We start from the raw sequence: 17,092 nt of genomic DNA, 5'->3' as shown, positions 1-17,092 counted from the left end.
CATCTTCTAATCGCATCGTATGCCATTACACATAGTATAAATATAAATTGCATGGTGAGTATACCTATATAACAAACTGCTCTCGGTGTTTATATACATCATAAGACATCACGAAAAAAGCAACAGTGAATTGGAAAATGGGTCAAGTTCAAACACCTTATTTGTTTTGTTCTCTTTCGAGTATATAAATAAGCGCTTTGTTTGCTGACTGCGAACATGAGACATAAAGAGAACGACACAGTGACATAAAGAAAAAGAAGTAGCGACATGAAACTACAATTAAATGCATACATTTATAAGGCGATATATATATAATAACACTGAATCAGTCGCTACATTATTGTTTACTTAACCGACTCTTACAGCTTTAATAAATTAAATTGTACAATTATATGGCACTAAAGACATTTCAAGGTACTTCCGAATGAAATCGCTGCAATGTCTTAGAAAAGAATTCTAAAAAAGGTTAACGAAATTTAAACCACGTGACTATGTTGATGTTTGATGTTGACTTCGCCGTGAGACATCAGTGAGCATTCCAATGGATAGAAAATTTTTATGAAGGATGCGAACAACAGGCCCATTGGCGGCCAAGGTGCAGGAAATTTTTGGGTTTTCCCCCAGTACATCAACCCACTTAGTCCAATCTATCGATGAAGTATGCGAACGGCATGCGTTGTTTTGAGAGAAATTAGAAACACTCACATAGTGTCCTGTTTGGCACAGGTAACCATTTATGAACGATATCACTATCCAGCCCTTAAACTTGTTATTTCTTATGGTTGAAATATTATTTAGCTTTCAATACAAAATCTTTTACTTTAACAGAGCATAATTCATACATTTTTCTTACACACTTTCGGAAAATTCCATATAAATTATTCGATGTCATACCGAATGATAGGGCATCGTTAGTCTGATGAAAATGATGGTATAATATCGCCACCGCATATTATCTCGTAAAAACATTAAAAAAAAAATTCTAGAGCAATGTCAGTGAGACAGTTTGTCTGCAGCAGTACACACATTTAACAAAAAAAAAACGTGTTTCGAAACGATCCGTTCAGAGCCGTTCATTTTAATAATCTCACATGCAAGCATAAAATATATATAAATATTCAAAATACCCGTTTCAGCCATAACAATATTTATAAGAGTAGATCCATAAAAAAGTGAATATTATAAATATTGACAATAGTTTATACGGTTTATATTTATAGCTGTATACATGTGCACATGAACAAATAGGCATTCATAAAATATTATTAAGTAATTTATGAAGGCCTTTCTCTCATGTAAAATGTGCAAAAAAATATTTTTGTTAATTATTGACAACTCCCTTGGAATGAATGACTTTTCGTTGGTTGTTATTACTTTGGTATAAAGTGTATTTTACAACTACAGTCGTACCACACCACGTTCGTTATAAAGAATTTGATCCAATCGAGGCGATTTATTTATTAGCAATTATTTGTCATGTTACTCCTAAGCTAAAATTTAAATTTTCTAAGATTTGAATAATGCTTGCAGAATAAATAAATAATTCAATTTTAATGTGACACAATAAATGTATCACATTGCATATTTTACTTAATTTTATCCGTTTTAATGAGATTCGAAGAAGATTTTGCTATTGCAATAAGGTCTGGTGGTGAGACGAATAAATTACATTTCTTAAAATATCTTTCAGTTAAACTTTTTTGGAGAGCATGTACAAGTATGACTTCTACTGCATAATTGATGATGGACTCGCCAATTGAATAAACGTCTGAACTTTGAAGATTATGCGTGCAAAATATTACCATTATCCTTTACCTTGCGTACAAGTTTATTTCAAGTTTTTTTTTTTGTTAAAAAATATGTCTCGAACCTCGAAGTTAATATGTTCCGAGAACAATACGACCGATACAATTAAATACAGAGCTTGACCTTTTCAATCGTCGACAAGATATCCAATTATTTATTAAATATACTGTGCACTTAATCATTCAGAAAACTTTAAAACAATAATGCACCCAAACAAATTGCTGTGTACAATATTACATGAGACATTATTGTAGATTGTGGAACATGTTTTACATATAAGTGTATTGACTTATCGAATTGAATTGAGTGAATTCTATCCTATGATATTTTTTTTCAGAATTTCAAACGTATTTTGATATGGTTTTGGTCATTGGATCTATTACTTCTATCATTCTCCTAGTGTTTGATATAACATCTTGTACTTCATTAGTTTAATGAATTTTTTAAATAAAAGACAACAATATTAAGAGCTCGTCATTTATTTTTGATGTTATTATCGATAATAGATGATCAGTCGGATCTGAAAGTACACCTACTGACTCAGTGTATTATCGGCGGACACAAAAATTTGAATTTATGGAGTGCGATGAAAGTAGTGCGTAAATGGATTTTCATATATAAGTTTGGAAAAGTGAAGATCCCACTACTGTACATAAAATCTTGTTGCGAACTTGTGCCTAGCCTGGAATTTTGCTCATACGATGTGTTGTAAACCTCGGCTTCGCCTCGGCTTGACAATTTTCAATCTATTGCGCAAAATTTTCATTTAGGCGTATGTTAGAAAAGTAGTTATTTTAGCTGCACTTTTAGAGTTTTCAGAGCTGACATTGACACATTTATTAAAAGCTTTGCTTACCTTGCTTCTTCCCTCAAAGTCTAGTGTTTGATACAAAATCTTTTACTTCATTAGTTTTGGAATACATCTTTCCTATATGTAACACTAGTTAGATCTCTTATTCTTGTCTGTAACAGATGAATTATGGTCTGGTCCCTGAAGTGCACTAAATCACCATAACCGCAACTTTTTCGGAACTAAAATCTGATACATAGGTCAATAACATAATATAATATCCAAGAAAAAAAGAGCCAATTTCATAGAGTTTTTTGTGCTTTGTTTTCGAATTGACATTGAATTTCAACGAAAGAGAAAAAATTCAAATTTAATTTTTAATATTCATAATTAAATAACTTTAGAAAAAAGCTATACCTCCATTCTCAGACAATCGCAATTATTATTACGGCAAGACATTCTTCACCTCCATATCATTCATAGTGAAAAATGATTTAATAACAATCACCATCGAGCCGATTGAATTTATATACACTCTAAACATACATACGTATGCACCACAAGTACACACCGATCTATGACTTGGTAGAAATATTAAAACAAAATTAACTTTTAATTCATTCAATTGGTGGATGTGGATTAATTTCGGCGATAGAGGTGTTGCAAAAAGTTCTGTGCGCATAAGTATCTCTTTTTATGAAATGTTAAAAGTCCTTGAACTCAATATGCGAATTAAAAAGTCATTGAAACACTGAACGAAGGAAATAAAACGTGTGTAGTTTGTTGCGTTGCGGTTTTTTTTTCTCTCTTGCTGTACTGGTTACTTGTTTACCTACATGGATTGGAAATAATGTGGAGCCATACATACATGGATATAAACTTACATTTAATTCTTAAATTCACCTTTCTAATTTAATTTACCATTTAATTTGTAACTGTGTTATGTGATTGAGCAATTTTATTGAGATCCGATATATAAAAAAATACTGCTCAAAACGGAAATCATGGTATGAATCATGCAAAATGGGAATTTTATTTTTTTTTCTGTGATGCACAATAACATTTTCAAGACCGTTGAATTCCGATTTTAAAAATAATTTTTGCACGAATTTTTATACGCACAATTGTGATTTTATGGTGATGATGTGTATCGCTATAAACGGAAAAAAAGATTGTCTTTTTAATTAATTATTAATCCTTTGCTGGTGTTGGTTAGTGTTCTGGTTGTTCGTATTATAGTTTGCGGCTCAGTTCAGTATTGAAACGCCTTTGAGAAGAAACAGATGACATTTTAAACCGCCAAATGCTTAATAACATTTCGTCTTAAGTAACTTTATGAAATGTCTATTACCACGACAGAGTAAAGTTAACCAGGCAGGAGCGCTGATTTGACTAGGGACCTGAATAATCTAGTAGAACTATATTTTTTGCGAATAAAATTTTTAACTTAATGTCAGTGTTCATTTGAGATCATTTTCCTACAGTGTATTAGGTCCCTTATTTGACGTTTCGAAAATGATCCGCTCCTGCCTGGTTTATTTACTCTGCCGTGCTATTACTAAATGATATATCGACGCAACAGTTGTCGCTGGTCTGTGTAATAAAAGCAAACTAACTATTTATGGGAGATAAGCGACTCTACAAAGGAACTAAGATGGTAGAGATAGATGCGACTCCAATGGTACAGAAGTCCAGCCATGGTACTAAGATAGAATGAAATAGAAAAAGACACGTAAGAATCACAGCAGAGTAAAGTAAACCACGCAGGAAGGAGCGCTTGATTTGACTAGGGACCTGAATTATCTAGTAGCCTTATTTTGTGCGAATAAAATTATTCAATTTATGTCAGTGTTCATTTTCATACAGTGTGTTAGGTCCCTCATTTGACGTTTCAAAAATGAACCGCTCCTGCTTGGTCTCTTAAATTCTGCTGTGGTAAGAATTAGTGAAATTAGTAAATGTATATTGTTTTTCTTTGATAACCACAGGAGCAGCTGGCGTTGTTGAATAATTTACTCAAATTTACCCAAAATAATCATATTTAACAATTAAAAATGGTAATCTATGAATAGTAACAAAAAGCATCTAGCATCGCACCTGAAATTTATCCACTCTGTTGGCTTTATTAAGAAAAACGTTGCATTTTCGAAACATCTATTCACTTCTTAGACCAGTCATCAAAATATCCAGTTTTACAGTTGTCTTTGATGTCGTCGAGCCAGTCCATTAACCTAGCATAATATGTTTCAGAAGTTAACAAAAACTATTAGTTTTGAAAAGAATTTGCAAGAATTTTTATTCCCTTGACTGAAAGTCAAGGGTCTTACGCCAGAAAATACCCTAAAATGTTTGTTACCACACAATGTATGAAATGTTATCAAAAACGTAATTGTTTGTAACCTATTTTTCTTTGTCATCACGATAACTTGAGTAATTCATAACCGATTTTGATGATTTTTTTTTTAATCGACGAGGAATGAAATTCCTGAGGTTAAGTTCGAAGATGAACCATGTCGGGGTAAAGCCCTGGAAATTATTCCAGAAAAACAGGATTTTACTCTGTTGATAATTGATAATACACCACTGATAATTGATATAATTGATAATTCCCTTCACTGATGATAATTGATAATCTAATGTGTTATTCCCTTGACTGGCAGAAAATAGTGAACAATTTAGGTTCTTAAAATTATACATTTGACATTTGTAAGGTCAAGTTCGACGATGAGCTGTATGGGATCACCGCTTCGGAAGTTATCCCAGAAAATAGAAATGCAATGTATTAAATGAACATTATAAATGATCTTCGATAATTGGTATTTGATAATTGATAATTGAAATTTTATATTTGATAATTAACAAGCGGCACCCAAAATTACATGTAATGAAAAAAGTCAAGCAAATCTAACATTAGACAACTCCGACGAGTGTGATGTTTGCGGCCAGATCGAAGCGAGGGTCGTAATTCACACGAGTCGCGGTATCTTATTGTCACATTAGACAACTCGGACGAGCAAGTTTGCGATCAGAGCAAACCTAATATTAAACAACTCTGACGAGTGTGATGTTTGCGGCCAGATCGAAGCGAGGGTCGTAATTCACACGAGTCGCGGTATCGTATTGTTAGACAGCTCGGACGAAATAGAAGTTTGCGGCCAAAGCAAATCGAACATTAGACAACTCAGACGAGTGTGAAGTTTGCAGCCCGAGCGAAGCGAGGGTTGTAATTCACACGAGTCGCGGTTATTTATTGCAAAATTAGACAGCGAGTCGTGATATTTTGCTTATTACAAAAGAAATAAATTTATGAGTAATTTGAGATTTTTTAGATCCTAAATGTGATGATGTTTAAGGTCAAAATATTGTCATTTGCTTGGACTACAGAAATTGTCCATTCTTAACCAGATGAAAAAATCAATGAAAATAAATTAATATATCTATAAAAGTCTAATCTGATTGACTATGAAGTTTACCAACATTACCAACCAGCAAAAGACAACATTATTTTGGGAAAATTATCAGTCAAGGGACCCGACCCGCCCAAAAAGGTGGGACCTAGTTGTAATTAACGAATTATATTCCTAAAAAGGGCTCTGAATTGTTTCTCTTAGAAGCACGTGTTGTCTTACAATATATACTATAAAAACCTATGGATACAATAGAAATTACATCAGCTGAAGAAAACTAACTGATGCGATATGCAAACGATGCATATATATTACATAATAAGGAATCCGTACATTAAGAGCTCAGCACAAAATATTTAATCCTCTTCTGCAATTTATAAAACTTTACATACTTTGTTGTATTAAATATTGTTTAATATTAACAGTCGACCACATACGATCGATATGATCACTTACAGAGTGCATTCCTTCAATAGTTCCATTCTTCCAACTTTCTTGATAATTATGTTCTGGCAAAGCTCTTAACATGCAATTACATTGTCATCTAAAAAAAAAACTTTGATTAATTTCGTCATACATTTATTGTTTTTGCGTACAATGCAATTGATTGACGACGTTGGACGAACGAATAATAAATATGAAGCCTTGGTCTAGTTTCAAAGCCATAAGGAATTATTCTTTAATACAGAACTTACAGCTAACATCTACACCATAACAAGTTTAAATTTCATTTCATAAATGGTCAAAATTGATTTGAAATTATTCATTTTATGATGTTGAACTTGCGAATTTTTTTTTATGATTTCTTATTAATATTGTTAGTTAAAAGTATTTTTGCAAAATAGCGATTAAATCGGTAATATATTCTCTCCTTGAATGAAATAAATTTTTAATGTGCTGCGACTATTTTTACAATTTATAAATTGTGGGATATAACGATATATGATGCCGGATATATTTTTCCTAAGGTGAGTTCAATAATTTGCTGTTTATAAAAATTACTTCGATTAACCACTTCGGGTGAACCGCATCGTGAAAATAATGTTAGCTTAGTGTTGTGTTAAAGCTCTCTTTTTTGTATCAAAGAAATCGTTTATCGCCTGTTTTGCTTAAATGAAGGTAAACCAGGCGTATACCTAGCTGTTGTTATAAGCACCTTTTTCACATTGTCGCATCGGTCTTGTTCAATGATATTACATATATTTAACTGGAATTAATGAAGGACGATGGATGTTGTTGCTTAATGTAATTTCTTTTTAACTTTGTAGAGTTTTAACTCAATTAACCTTTCACATAAGGCAAGTATATTGGGATCTTTATTGTCGGTTCTACTACTTTTTTAGTTGATTGATATGTACGAAATCTCTTACATCATTTTCTATTCAGTTTGCTGTACCTATAAGAAGAGTTCTTTATTCAGAGCTTGTCATTTATTTTTGTCGTCGTTATGCATTAAAAGTGTGTTAAAACCAATGAAGTGAATAATCGATTGCAAACTTGTAACTTGTTGATTTTTTATTAATTGGAATACGTGGTTTAGATTTTTGTAAAGTTTTTATTTTCCGAGCTTTCGCTCACAATCAGTGAGCTTCATCAGGGATGAAAACTAAATCTAATATTGTAACTTGTAATTTTAACTTAGTTCAAACGAAGCAACTGAATTTGTAATTTTACAGTGAAAGATTGAGGACATACCCTGGGTGTGTAGAGGTTTCACACGACTTACAGAATTTTAAGAAATGATCAACTAACATACATCGAATAGAAACTTTGAATAACACAACACGTGCCTTTGTGCACTGATCGGGTTGGTTAGGGCTCGATGTTCTGAGTTTGATACACACGTTGGTCCCAATCATCAATGTCGTCTTCTTGTGCCTCTGGTCGGTCGATATCAATAAAATAATGTGTTCAGATTGGGTTTTTCGTGTAAAAAAAAAAGTCATTGGTCTCGATCACCTACCAATAGTGCAATAGCGAAACGAAATTGTTCCAGTATATTGGGATTTGTTTCTCTCTCTTTGATGCTGAAATATAAGATCGATCGAGTCCTACAGAGCTGTTTTTGAACTCAGAATGTTCGACTACCGCACCACACCGTCAATTTCAATTCATTGTTTCAATCTACATTAAGACATCTTTGCGACTAAAATACTCTGGACAACGACCCTATACAGTACACGATGCCACCGTACTTGTTCTTTCCATAAGTTGTAAGTTGCTGCCTTTAACATTTCAAATGTCTCACCGTCATGTTTTCAAGAGAATGTTATTGTGAATTGGCAATGACGCAATGAAATTCTCAGAAAAATTTGGCAGTGAGACATTTGAAATGATAAAGACTGTACAGGAACTCGCAATTCAATATTCACCACAGGCTAAGCAATGGAAAACGCAGCATAATTGTCGATCCCATCAACGCAAAATTGCTCTTGTGCTTTCGACCTTACATAGAACGATAAATTTTGAGAATTACGAGAATTATTTTCCCTATTAAAGACTTGAATATAATGCTAAAAATCAGCCAATCGAAGAATGAGTATATTATGACCATTAAGTAAACCACAAATTGTGACAGCAAAATAATATAAGTTTATTGACTTGTTATTCGTAATCAATTGTATTTAACTCTCTCTTATAACTCAACGGAAATATTCATTCATTTGAAGCGCATTTAAGAAGCATGTAACAGATTATTGAATGCAGCATAAGATGCCTCTAAATCGAACAGCAATTGTCTGACCTGGCTCTCGGACAGCTCATCGGACGCTTGCATTTGATTCAATGTGGTTAACCACGCATTTACTTTCTCCTTGCCATCGAATTGTTCCGGAATCAAAGATAATCGATTCATCGTATCAACAAGATCTCTCAATTCGGGATGCAATTCATCCATGGCTTTAATCTCCAAACGTAACTTGTCCATTAGTGTGATAAACAGTGATACGATATCGGCAATGCATTTGCTAGTATTTCCATTGTCATCTTTGATGGTGATCGGACGATCTTCTCTGATACGTTCCAATGCAGCTGGACAATCCAAACGGAATTTCTTAACAAAGGCGTCGATGTTAGGAAATTCTGATCCTTGCACTTGCTTGAAGGCTACTTTGTATTGAACGAGGCACTTGGAGCAAGCTGCTGTGTATTCCTTTGGCGTAACACAGTCCCATATATAAGCTTTTTCTAAATTTTGTAGTGTGTTGACTATCGAATACAGATCAGCCATGTTATCGTATTTCTCACGTTCCTTGGCATTTCGGAACAGTTTCACCTCCTCGAAAAGTTCAGGCCGATTATCCTGCATTTTTGTGATTGGCTGTTAGAAATTCTTTGTTTATTCTACTCTACCATCTGCGTTCGAATTGAAAGCGATAGGCCACACTATTTGTTGGAACGCTCACTGGTATTTAAAGGATTCTTAAATAAATTTTCGATAGAACAATAAAAACAACGAAATTTATGAGTCACTAAAAGAGATTTTAATGTTTTCAGCATTTGACAGATTGTAATGTCAGCCGACAGTGTGTTATTGAATAGATTTTTGTCAGCAAACGTACTAAATAGTAGGGGACCATTTTTGAATTTTTGTTGAAATAAAAATTTCACATGATTTTGTCGTCTGATCTTTTTCTGCTTGGAAACTTACGGCTGATTAAGTGTAACTAGCGGTTTACTTACTGCTGATTTAGGTAGCAATGTACAGTTAACGAAAAATTTCTTTTGTTTTCAACTCTTTTCCAATGTAAATATAGTGCGGAGGTAATGCCATTCAGACGCACATGAGCACATAAGTTCGATGGCGCAACTCGCAAACTTGCCTAAAAGCAATCGTCCAAAACAGATACACAAATAACTATTTCATGTGTCGGGGCCACAACTCGCTTCGTTCGGGCTACAAGAGAAATCCCAGGTGCAAAATTTTTTGATTAAATTTGGGTCAGGCACACCGTGAAAGGTAATTGCATGTACGTTCAGGGCAAGTAAAGTCTTACGGAAGTTTGGTAGATGCTTGGGTATCTTCATGTTTTTTTATTGTCGTCGTATACAGTTCCTACCAGCAGCCGAAGGAATTCGAAAACAGGGTCCAATATTTGAGGACAGAAATGCAGTATATAGAACCTGCTAGGATTGAAGTTTTTGGGGTGTGGTGGACAATGCCCAACTTCACCCATTAATAGCTACGCGTCTCAAACCCATGACGTCTTAAGGAGAACTTCAAAAGGTTCTTCTGTGTTGTCAAGAACCATGCATTGTAATAGAGAAAGAGTAGTGTAGTACTCTTTGACAGTGTATTATGTAAATGTAGTTTTGTAACACTGTTTCAATGTCATACGGTTGCTTTGGTGATGTAGATAACGAACTAAATTGTTGATGCTAAAGAATACCCTTAAATTACACATAACTTTTTCTTTATTTATTTTATCAGAAGATATTTTTACACATTTATAATTTATTTAGGATCTTAATAATAAAAACTACCTATGATCTGAGTCTGATATCATAAAATGAGCAACAATATTCCCTATAGAAAAGAAAATCATATTTGTGATGTTGGTAAATATTTAAAACGTTTTCTTTTTCTTTTTTAAATGTAACTACAAAAGACATTACAGGAAGCTAGCAAAATCAACTGTGGAAGATTTTTTCTTGTTTTGTTAACCGAAAGAACTAAGTAAATTGGAGTATAAGTACAAAATCACAACTAAAAAGTTTTGTCATTTATCATATTTTTTTAAAGCAGTTTTTTCCTTGGAATGTTTGTCGCGATTTTACTTTGTACATTTTCTCTCTGTTATAATATTCGTATTCTTTTAGGCAACTCACATCAAAACATCATTTTTGAGAAAAACAAATTTGGAAAATATTTAATTGGAATCATTTTAACAGTTGATTCCATAACAACATGATGATTCAAAAGATTAACTTCAGTTTTTGTTTAATTTATTTTAATTATATTATTTACGATTAAGAAAGCAGTTTTCGATCCAATTTTGTTTATTCTTTTAATTTTTCAATATCCTGTTAGTATTGGGTGGGTGGGTTTAATCCTTCGGTTGCAAAATTTATAACGGAAAAGAATTTAATTTGCTTTCAAAAATATTTACGCGCTCAACAACTCATGACATTTATGATATTGTTCCATCAAAATAAAATCACAAATTTCTTCAACTACAGTCGTTTTTAGTGATATGCTGACTCAAATATTGCTGATTATAAATTAGTTATCGACATAATAGCCATTACGTTTTGTTTATTTTATTAATTTTTTTTTGTATGTGTACAGTGTGTTGCTGTACACGTTCATATTTTCTCATATTTTAACTTAAATATCCATTTTATAATAGTTAAATTAAAGTCTTTCTTTTAATAAGTTAATAATTTCCACAAAAAAACAAAAGAAAATCACCTAGATTATACGGTTCATCTTAATCGCATGCACAAAATATTTGAAAATGGATAATTTTTGACTCTTTTTTCTTCTTCTTCTTTTAAACAACAAATTTAAGATTATTAACTCTACAAACATCTTTAATCTTATTTATGTAAATTATAATGTACTAATTACATTATTCAATCCGCTAATATTCTATCCAATCGATGTTTTCTATCCATTTATACGAAATTTGTCTATTTTTGTTTTTTGTGTTTTTTTAATGTTTCTGCAAAAAAAAATATTCTTTTTGTGAATGGCATTTCCTTTCCTTTTCGATTGTTATTCTCAGTTAAGAAATTTTTACTATTTTAAATGATACAGCATACGTTGGTGAATTTTAGATAGGAATTTGCTTCAGCGAATTTTCAGCTGGTCCACTCATGCAAATAAAACTACTTTTCGTCTTTATACGGACTTAGCACTATCACGTGCGTGTAACTATTCCACCCGTACAAGCAATTTTGTTTGTATTAGGGGACCATTTGAAAAACAGCTGACGCAAATTCCTGCCTAAACTTCACTAACATCCACTGTAAATAATTTCAAAATTTAATATACGTAAAACAAAAGCGTAATCAAACATTGCTGTCAAATCCCGGGGCTCCAGTTATGGATATTGGTTGAGCATTGTTCACAAGATTTGATCGGGTTCCTACTGATGAATTTTTGTTATCTACTACGGTGGCAGCTTGTCTCATTTGTTCGGTTGATGCTCTTTAAATAAAATAAGGAAAAATTTATGTTACTCACATGTCTTGAATAAAGTTTAGAAAATAAATTAATTTCGACTAATTGCTCATCTGATCACTCGTAGGAGTGACGATGCTACGTTTCAAGAGAAGGATTCTTAAAGTAACGTGATAGAATAAGCTTGGATATTCAACAATTTACTTTTACATTATAAAGGAAGTTGTGCTGTGGTGAAAGAAAAGCATGTAGATTCTATAACCTTTTAAGGACGGCTACATTTGCTATTGTCAACGACGACACAAATTAGTAAAAAGTTCTATCAAAAATAAATCAAAATCTATCAAAACAAATGTTAAAGCAATGACAAGATTTTATTTCCGTGCCAGTTCGAAAATATTTAAATCAAATCATTTGTTTTATGATTGCCGTCTGTAAAAGCTTAACAAATTGAAACTTATTACTGGTAGACTACGGTAGTGTGTTAGTATAGGAAAAAAAACCTTAGAAACTTAGAGAGGTCGATTGATTCGCAATAAATTTGGTTTAAGTTATTGAAGCTATTTGGACATATTTATTTTGCCTGAGGAATTATAGTACTCAGCGGGGATGCTGAAAACAAACGAGACATTGAAAACGTGTTTTGGTCCTAGTTTTCATTGACAAATGCAGCAATCGTAATTTTCGATAGAGAAATTTCTAACTTTATTTGACAGTTGCTACAATTTCGTCATGAAAACAAGGACCAAAACATGTTTTGAATGCCTCGTTTGTTTTCAGCACAAAATATAGTACTCAGCCCGACAAAAAAATGTCTAATACAACTATTACAATTTGTGATGAATTCTTGTTTATTTGCTGAATTGCCACAAAGTAATAGTTTTCATTCCTCCTTGTTTGTACTTTTTTTTTTAATCCCAAAGCAAGTACTAGTTTGGAAATTTTGATGCGTGCAACTCGAGCCGAAGCTAGGTGATGCAACCACACAAGTTAAAATAACAATCTCCAAACCATTCTTTTAAAGCTATTGCACAGCCTATCTTTGATAAAATTCGGGAAAATTGAAGCATTTTCTCGAAAGTATCCTCTGCGCTACTGTCATTGATGGGTTTTGATGGGTACTGTAGTGCGGTAATATTCATTTTGCGTTCGTAGATATGCATTCGATTAAAATGCAAATTGCTGCAGTACATAAAATCCTGTTCCTAACTTGGGACAAAACCGTAATTTTGTGCATACCATGTGTTGTCAACCAGAAGCTCATGGTGACAATTTTACCATCTATTGCATTTAGGCACATGTATTGCAAATAGCTATTATCGTTCATGTCAATGAAGTAATGACTCATTTTCCGGAGGTAGGCGTAGTGAATACATCAATATAAAATCAACGTGTCGTACTTGCGTTGCCTTCGATATCGATAATTTTGTTAAAGTAACAAAAGGAAAAGCTTCGAGAGGACATGGTTAAAAATTGAAAATTAAATTTTGTGTAACTTTTGCAGTATTACAGTATTCACTTGCGAAGCAGAAATGAAAAATATATTGTCAAATGAACGAATATCTTTGCCCGGCTAATGAGTGAAAATCAACTTTCGCAACAATTGCCATGAAAAGTTTTATACATAACTAGGGGGAAGTATTTTTTTTGGCTTGTGTGCATGCAACCTTTGCCTTCGGCTCGGGTTGCAACACTGCATTATTTATTTATTTAGCGTATGCGTTTGCAAAAAAAGAAACACTTTCTCTTTGATACGTAAATAACTATTGTTGTTATATAAACACAGCTGGGCTGTGTGGATCTCAATAAAGCGGATTTGTTTAACGAAACAGATTACACAACATTTTTACAACAGACAATTACTCGGCAACAATGCCTATACACATACGATTGTTCCTGTGTTCGTTTAAATAAACATTGATTCAGTTGATAAATAAATTATCGAAAAATTTAATTAATTGTCAATGTAAATAAATGAACGTGGGTGCGAAAAGTATTGTGTTTCCCAAATTAAAAATCAAACACTTCAAGAGAGTATTCGACACATTTCTCAAAAATTTGTAGTGTTGTGAAACAAACATGTATAGAATTTCAATACGTTATGGAGCATTTCGTGTCGTTCGTGAATACGTAGATAAATAAATCCTTGTTTCGATTAGCGAATAAATTCGTAATGTAATGACTCGGCGTGTAACAGAACACACGCTTTATATGTTGGAAATACGAATCTACTGAAATACTTCTTGAAACTATTTGCATTCAATAAAAAGATCTACGATCAAAGCGTACTCGACAATGTGGATACTAAGCATGCATCACATTGTCGAGTGATAAATTCCATCATCAACTTCTTCAGCATCATTATTCAATCAAGACCTTAAGTTGCACGAGACAACGGAAAGTCTTATATGCAATAAAAATGCCCACAGACAAATTGAAAATGATGATCATGCAGTACATGAATCTAAAGTGACTAAAACTTTGAGGTAATTATCTAAACGAAAAATATAAAAACAAGTAAAAAGATTGATTGCCTTTTCGTTTGGACATATAACTAAATTGCATAAATTTTGACGAATTTATGTAATACGCCAAAATGAAATTATTTCCAAACGTCTGGGTCCTCCATAAGAGTGGAATGCTGATCAGTCATCGGCGGTTGTCCTCCTTGTTCAGGTGACATAGCATATGGCGATGCCACACCATTTTGTTCACTCAGACCTCCTCTGGTTAAGCGATTTAAATGTTTGTTAGTTTTTTTTTGTGAGAGATAGAGATAGTTTTTTGTTAAGGTATGTCAAAGCAACACTACGATTCATTTTTTTTGATCTTTTCTGTCACAAGTGCTGTGCCCGCACATGATATTATTTGGAAATCGAGTACTTACTTTTTGCCAAGAGACATCATTCCGTACGCAACACCGGTTAGAAACACCAGTCCACATCCAAAGAGACTTGCCAGTCCGGGTTTGATCAAAACAGGTGGCAAAGCGATGCTGTAAGAGATTATTTGCATTATAGTTTGACCGATCGGTTCGCAGACGGTAAATAAAAAAACTGCTGCAGATATGAATTCGACAACCTATGGGTATCCTCCTGATTCTAAATCAGGAAATAATAAATTTCTAGCACTTCTGGATCAGGAGATAGACCCGGTTTTAAGTTAAATAAGAATTCCATTAGTGTGAGAGAGACAACAATATTCGTCTCGCTCACACCAGTTAAATTCCCATTTAACTTAAAATAGGTCTAGCTCCTGATCCGGACGTTCTAGAAATTTATTTTTTCTGGATTTATAATCAGGAGGGAAAAATACCGACAGGTTTTCGAACTCGTAACTGCAACGTATGGGGTGTCGAATTGATCAAAAAAGACTCACAGGCAATACAAAGCGGCTCGATTCCAAAGTGGTCGCTGATCGGCTTTTTCCGCCACTTGCTGTACAAAATCAATGAACATACAACAACACGGTGCTTCTACCACCATCACAAAAAATCCAACCAGCATTTGAAGTATACCCGCCAATACTTGCGCTATGTCAATTGTAATTATGCCAAGACAGTTAGTCAGTCCGAATAGGATGCAGACTGGAAATAGGAACATAAAAGTTATGTGGTAACGACAGAAGATCCAAAGCGACGAATTCTGCCTTCTCATATATGGGAAGAAGTAAACGAATTGAAATGTAAAACACTCTAGTGACAAAATTGCGAATATTTTATCGTCGCATTAACGAACAAAGCAAAATTCTAAAAATAAATCACAAAGTCAATGCACAGATTTATCCTCCATAATGAAATAAAGGAACTCCTCGTCTTGCCAACATAAAAAAAAATTCCGACAAAACATTTTGAATCGAAGATTCTTCGACGAAGATGGTATACTTAAATCTAAGCTCACCGCTTTAAGCGGGTCTATGAATTCAAATCTCTAAGAGATGACAACAATGCCATTACAAATTACATGTATGAGTGTGAGTCAATTACTAAATCATTCGTTGAAGTAATTGTGTTAAGATTACAGCGGAGATAATACTGTTGATGACGAAGCTCCGTTTATTCAGCACTGATTTACTTGTCCGTACAATTATTTGCAGAGGTCTCTAAATCTACAGATGATCTGACATCGACATTACAATGTTTGATAACTTGAGCAAACTTTTTTGGTTAAAATTGCTGTACATTCTGTTCATTGGAAATATGTCCCATATGCTCTTTTCAGAGTATAGTATGGAGAGGAATGAAATATAGAATTGAACACTTTGGCACTGAATATAAGTCATTTTTCGCGCAAAAAAATAAAAACACATTTCTTATTACGACTTGACCAGTTGGCATAGCGATAAATATAACATATCGTCCATTCATTTCTTTTATTGATAATGACAATGACCACAATATTCGCGAATATCCAATTTTAAATATGTTCCACTTCACCTACTATGCATACAACATATTGATGTTAACGCATCATCCTCCAACAAAACATTAATCGATAACAAAACGAAAAATTGCTGTACACGGTTGAACACAACAAGAATTTTAAGAGTCATATTACACTTGCTGAAATCGTTCTTTGGGTGATTCAGATCGGCATCTTATCGCGAAAAGTTAATCTTTGAAATCACTTTACTTACAAAAGGCAGCTACAACACCTAAAATTCGGGCCGCATATTTAAAATACCACGGGATATCATCTTTGGGTATCGCATCTTGATTTGGCCGTGCCATAAATCCGGCCATTTTTTCAGCAAACGACTGCATTTTAATGAAATTTAATCGGTTGATCAGCGGGATAAGTAAATAATCCTTACCATGATGAGATATTTGTGCAAGCACTAGGAAAAATTCACAAAGAATTGGAAGAGAAATTATTTTCTTTAACAAAAAAATGACACAAATGACAACTCATGAACTTGTATGAAAGAAAAAAGTGAACGCGAAAACGAATGGAATATATGCGTGAA

The 17,092-nt window shown here is 33.4% G+C and overlaps 2 protein-coding genes across 4 annotated transcripts; both read right to left on the bottom strand.

The window, feature by feature from the left end:
- Positions 1–8,572: 8,572 nt before the first annotated feature.
- LOC119081350 (vacuolar protein sorting-associated protein 28 homolog) lies at positions 8,573–9,507 on the bottom strand. The gene has a single exon (XM_037190195.1). It carries the CDS (start codon positions 9,308–9,310, stop codon positions 8,678–8,680), a length of 633 nt encoding a protein of 210 aa, XP_037046090.1. The 5' UTR covers positions 9,311–9,507; the 3' UTR covers positions 8,573–8,677.
- Positions 9,508–10,656: 1,149 nt separating this feature from the next.
- Positions 10,657–17,082, bottom strand: LOC119081349 (calcium channel flower). Of its 3 annotated transcripts, XR_005088479.1 has the most exons (6): positions 16,940–17,082; positions 16,763–16,883; positions 15,506–15,713; positions 15,015–15,122; positions 14,662–14,853; positions 12,021–12,154 (listed from the first exon to the last, which is right to left on the bottom strand). XR_005088479.1 is itself a non-coding variant. In XM_037190193.1 (5 exons), the coding sequence occupies exons 1-5, from the start codon at positions 16,940–16,942 to the stop codon at positions 12,016–12,018; spliced, it is 579 nt and encodes a 192-aa protein (XP_037046088.1). In that variant the 5' UTR covers positions 16,943–17,076; the 3' UTR covers positions 10,657–12,015. The 3 variants fall into 3 exon arrangements, 2 of the variants coding, with proteins under 2 accessions (XP_037046088.1, XP_037046089.1); XM_037190193.1 differs by lacking the exon at positions 14,662–14,853 and having other exon boundaries at positions 10,657–12,154; positions 16,940–17,076; XM_037190194.1 differs by lacking the exons at positions 14,662–14,853; positions 16,763–16,883; positions 16,940–17,082 and adding an exon at positions 16,567–16,693 and having other exon boundaries at positions 10,657–12,154.
- Positions 17,083–17,092: the final 10 nt, after the last annotated feature.

Source organism: Bradysia coprophila, unplaced genomic scaffold (genome assembly GCF_014529535.1).
Source record: "Bradysia coprophila strain Holo2 unplaced genomic scaffold, BU_Bcop_v1 contig_358, whole genome shotgun sequence".
Taxonomy (NCBI): domain Eukaryota; kingdom Metazoa; phylum Arthropoda; class Insecta; order Diptera; family Sciaridae; genus Bradysia; species Bradysia coprophila.
This window is presented reverse-complemented; position numbering and strand designations above follow the sequence as displayed.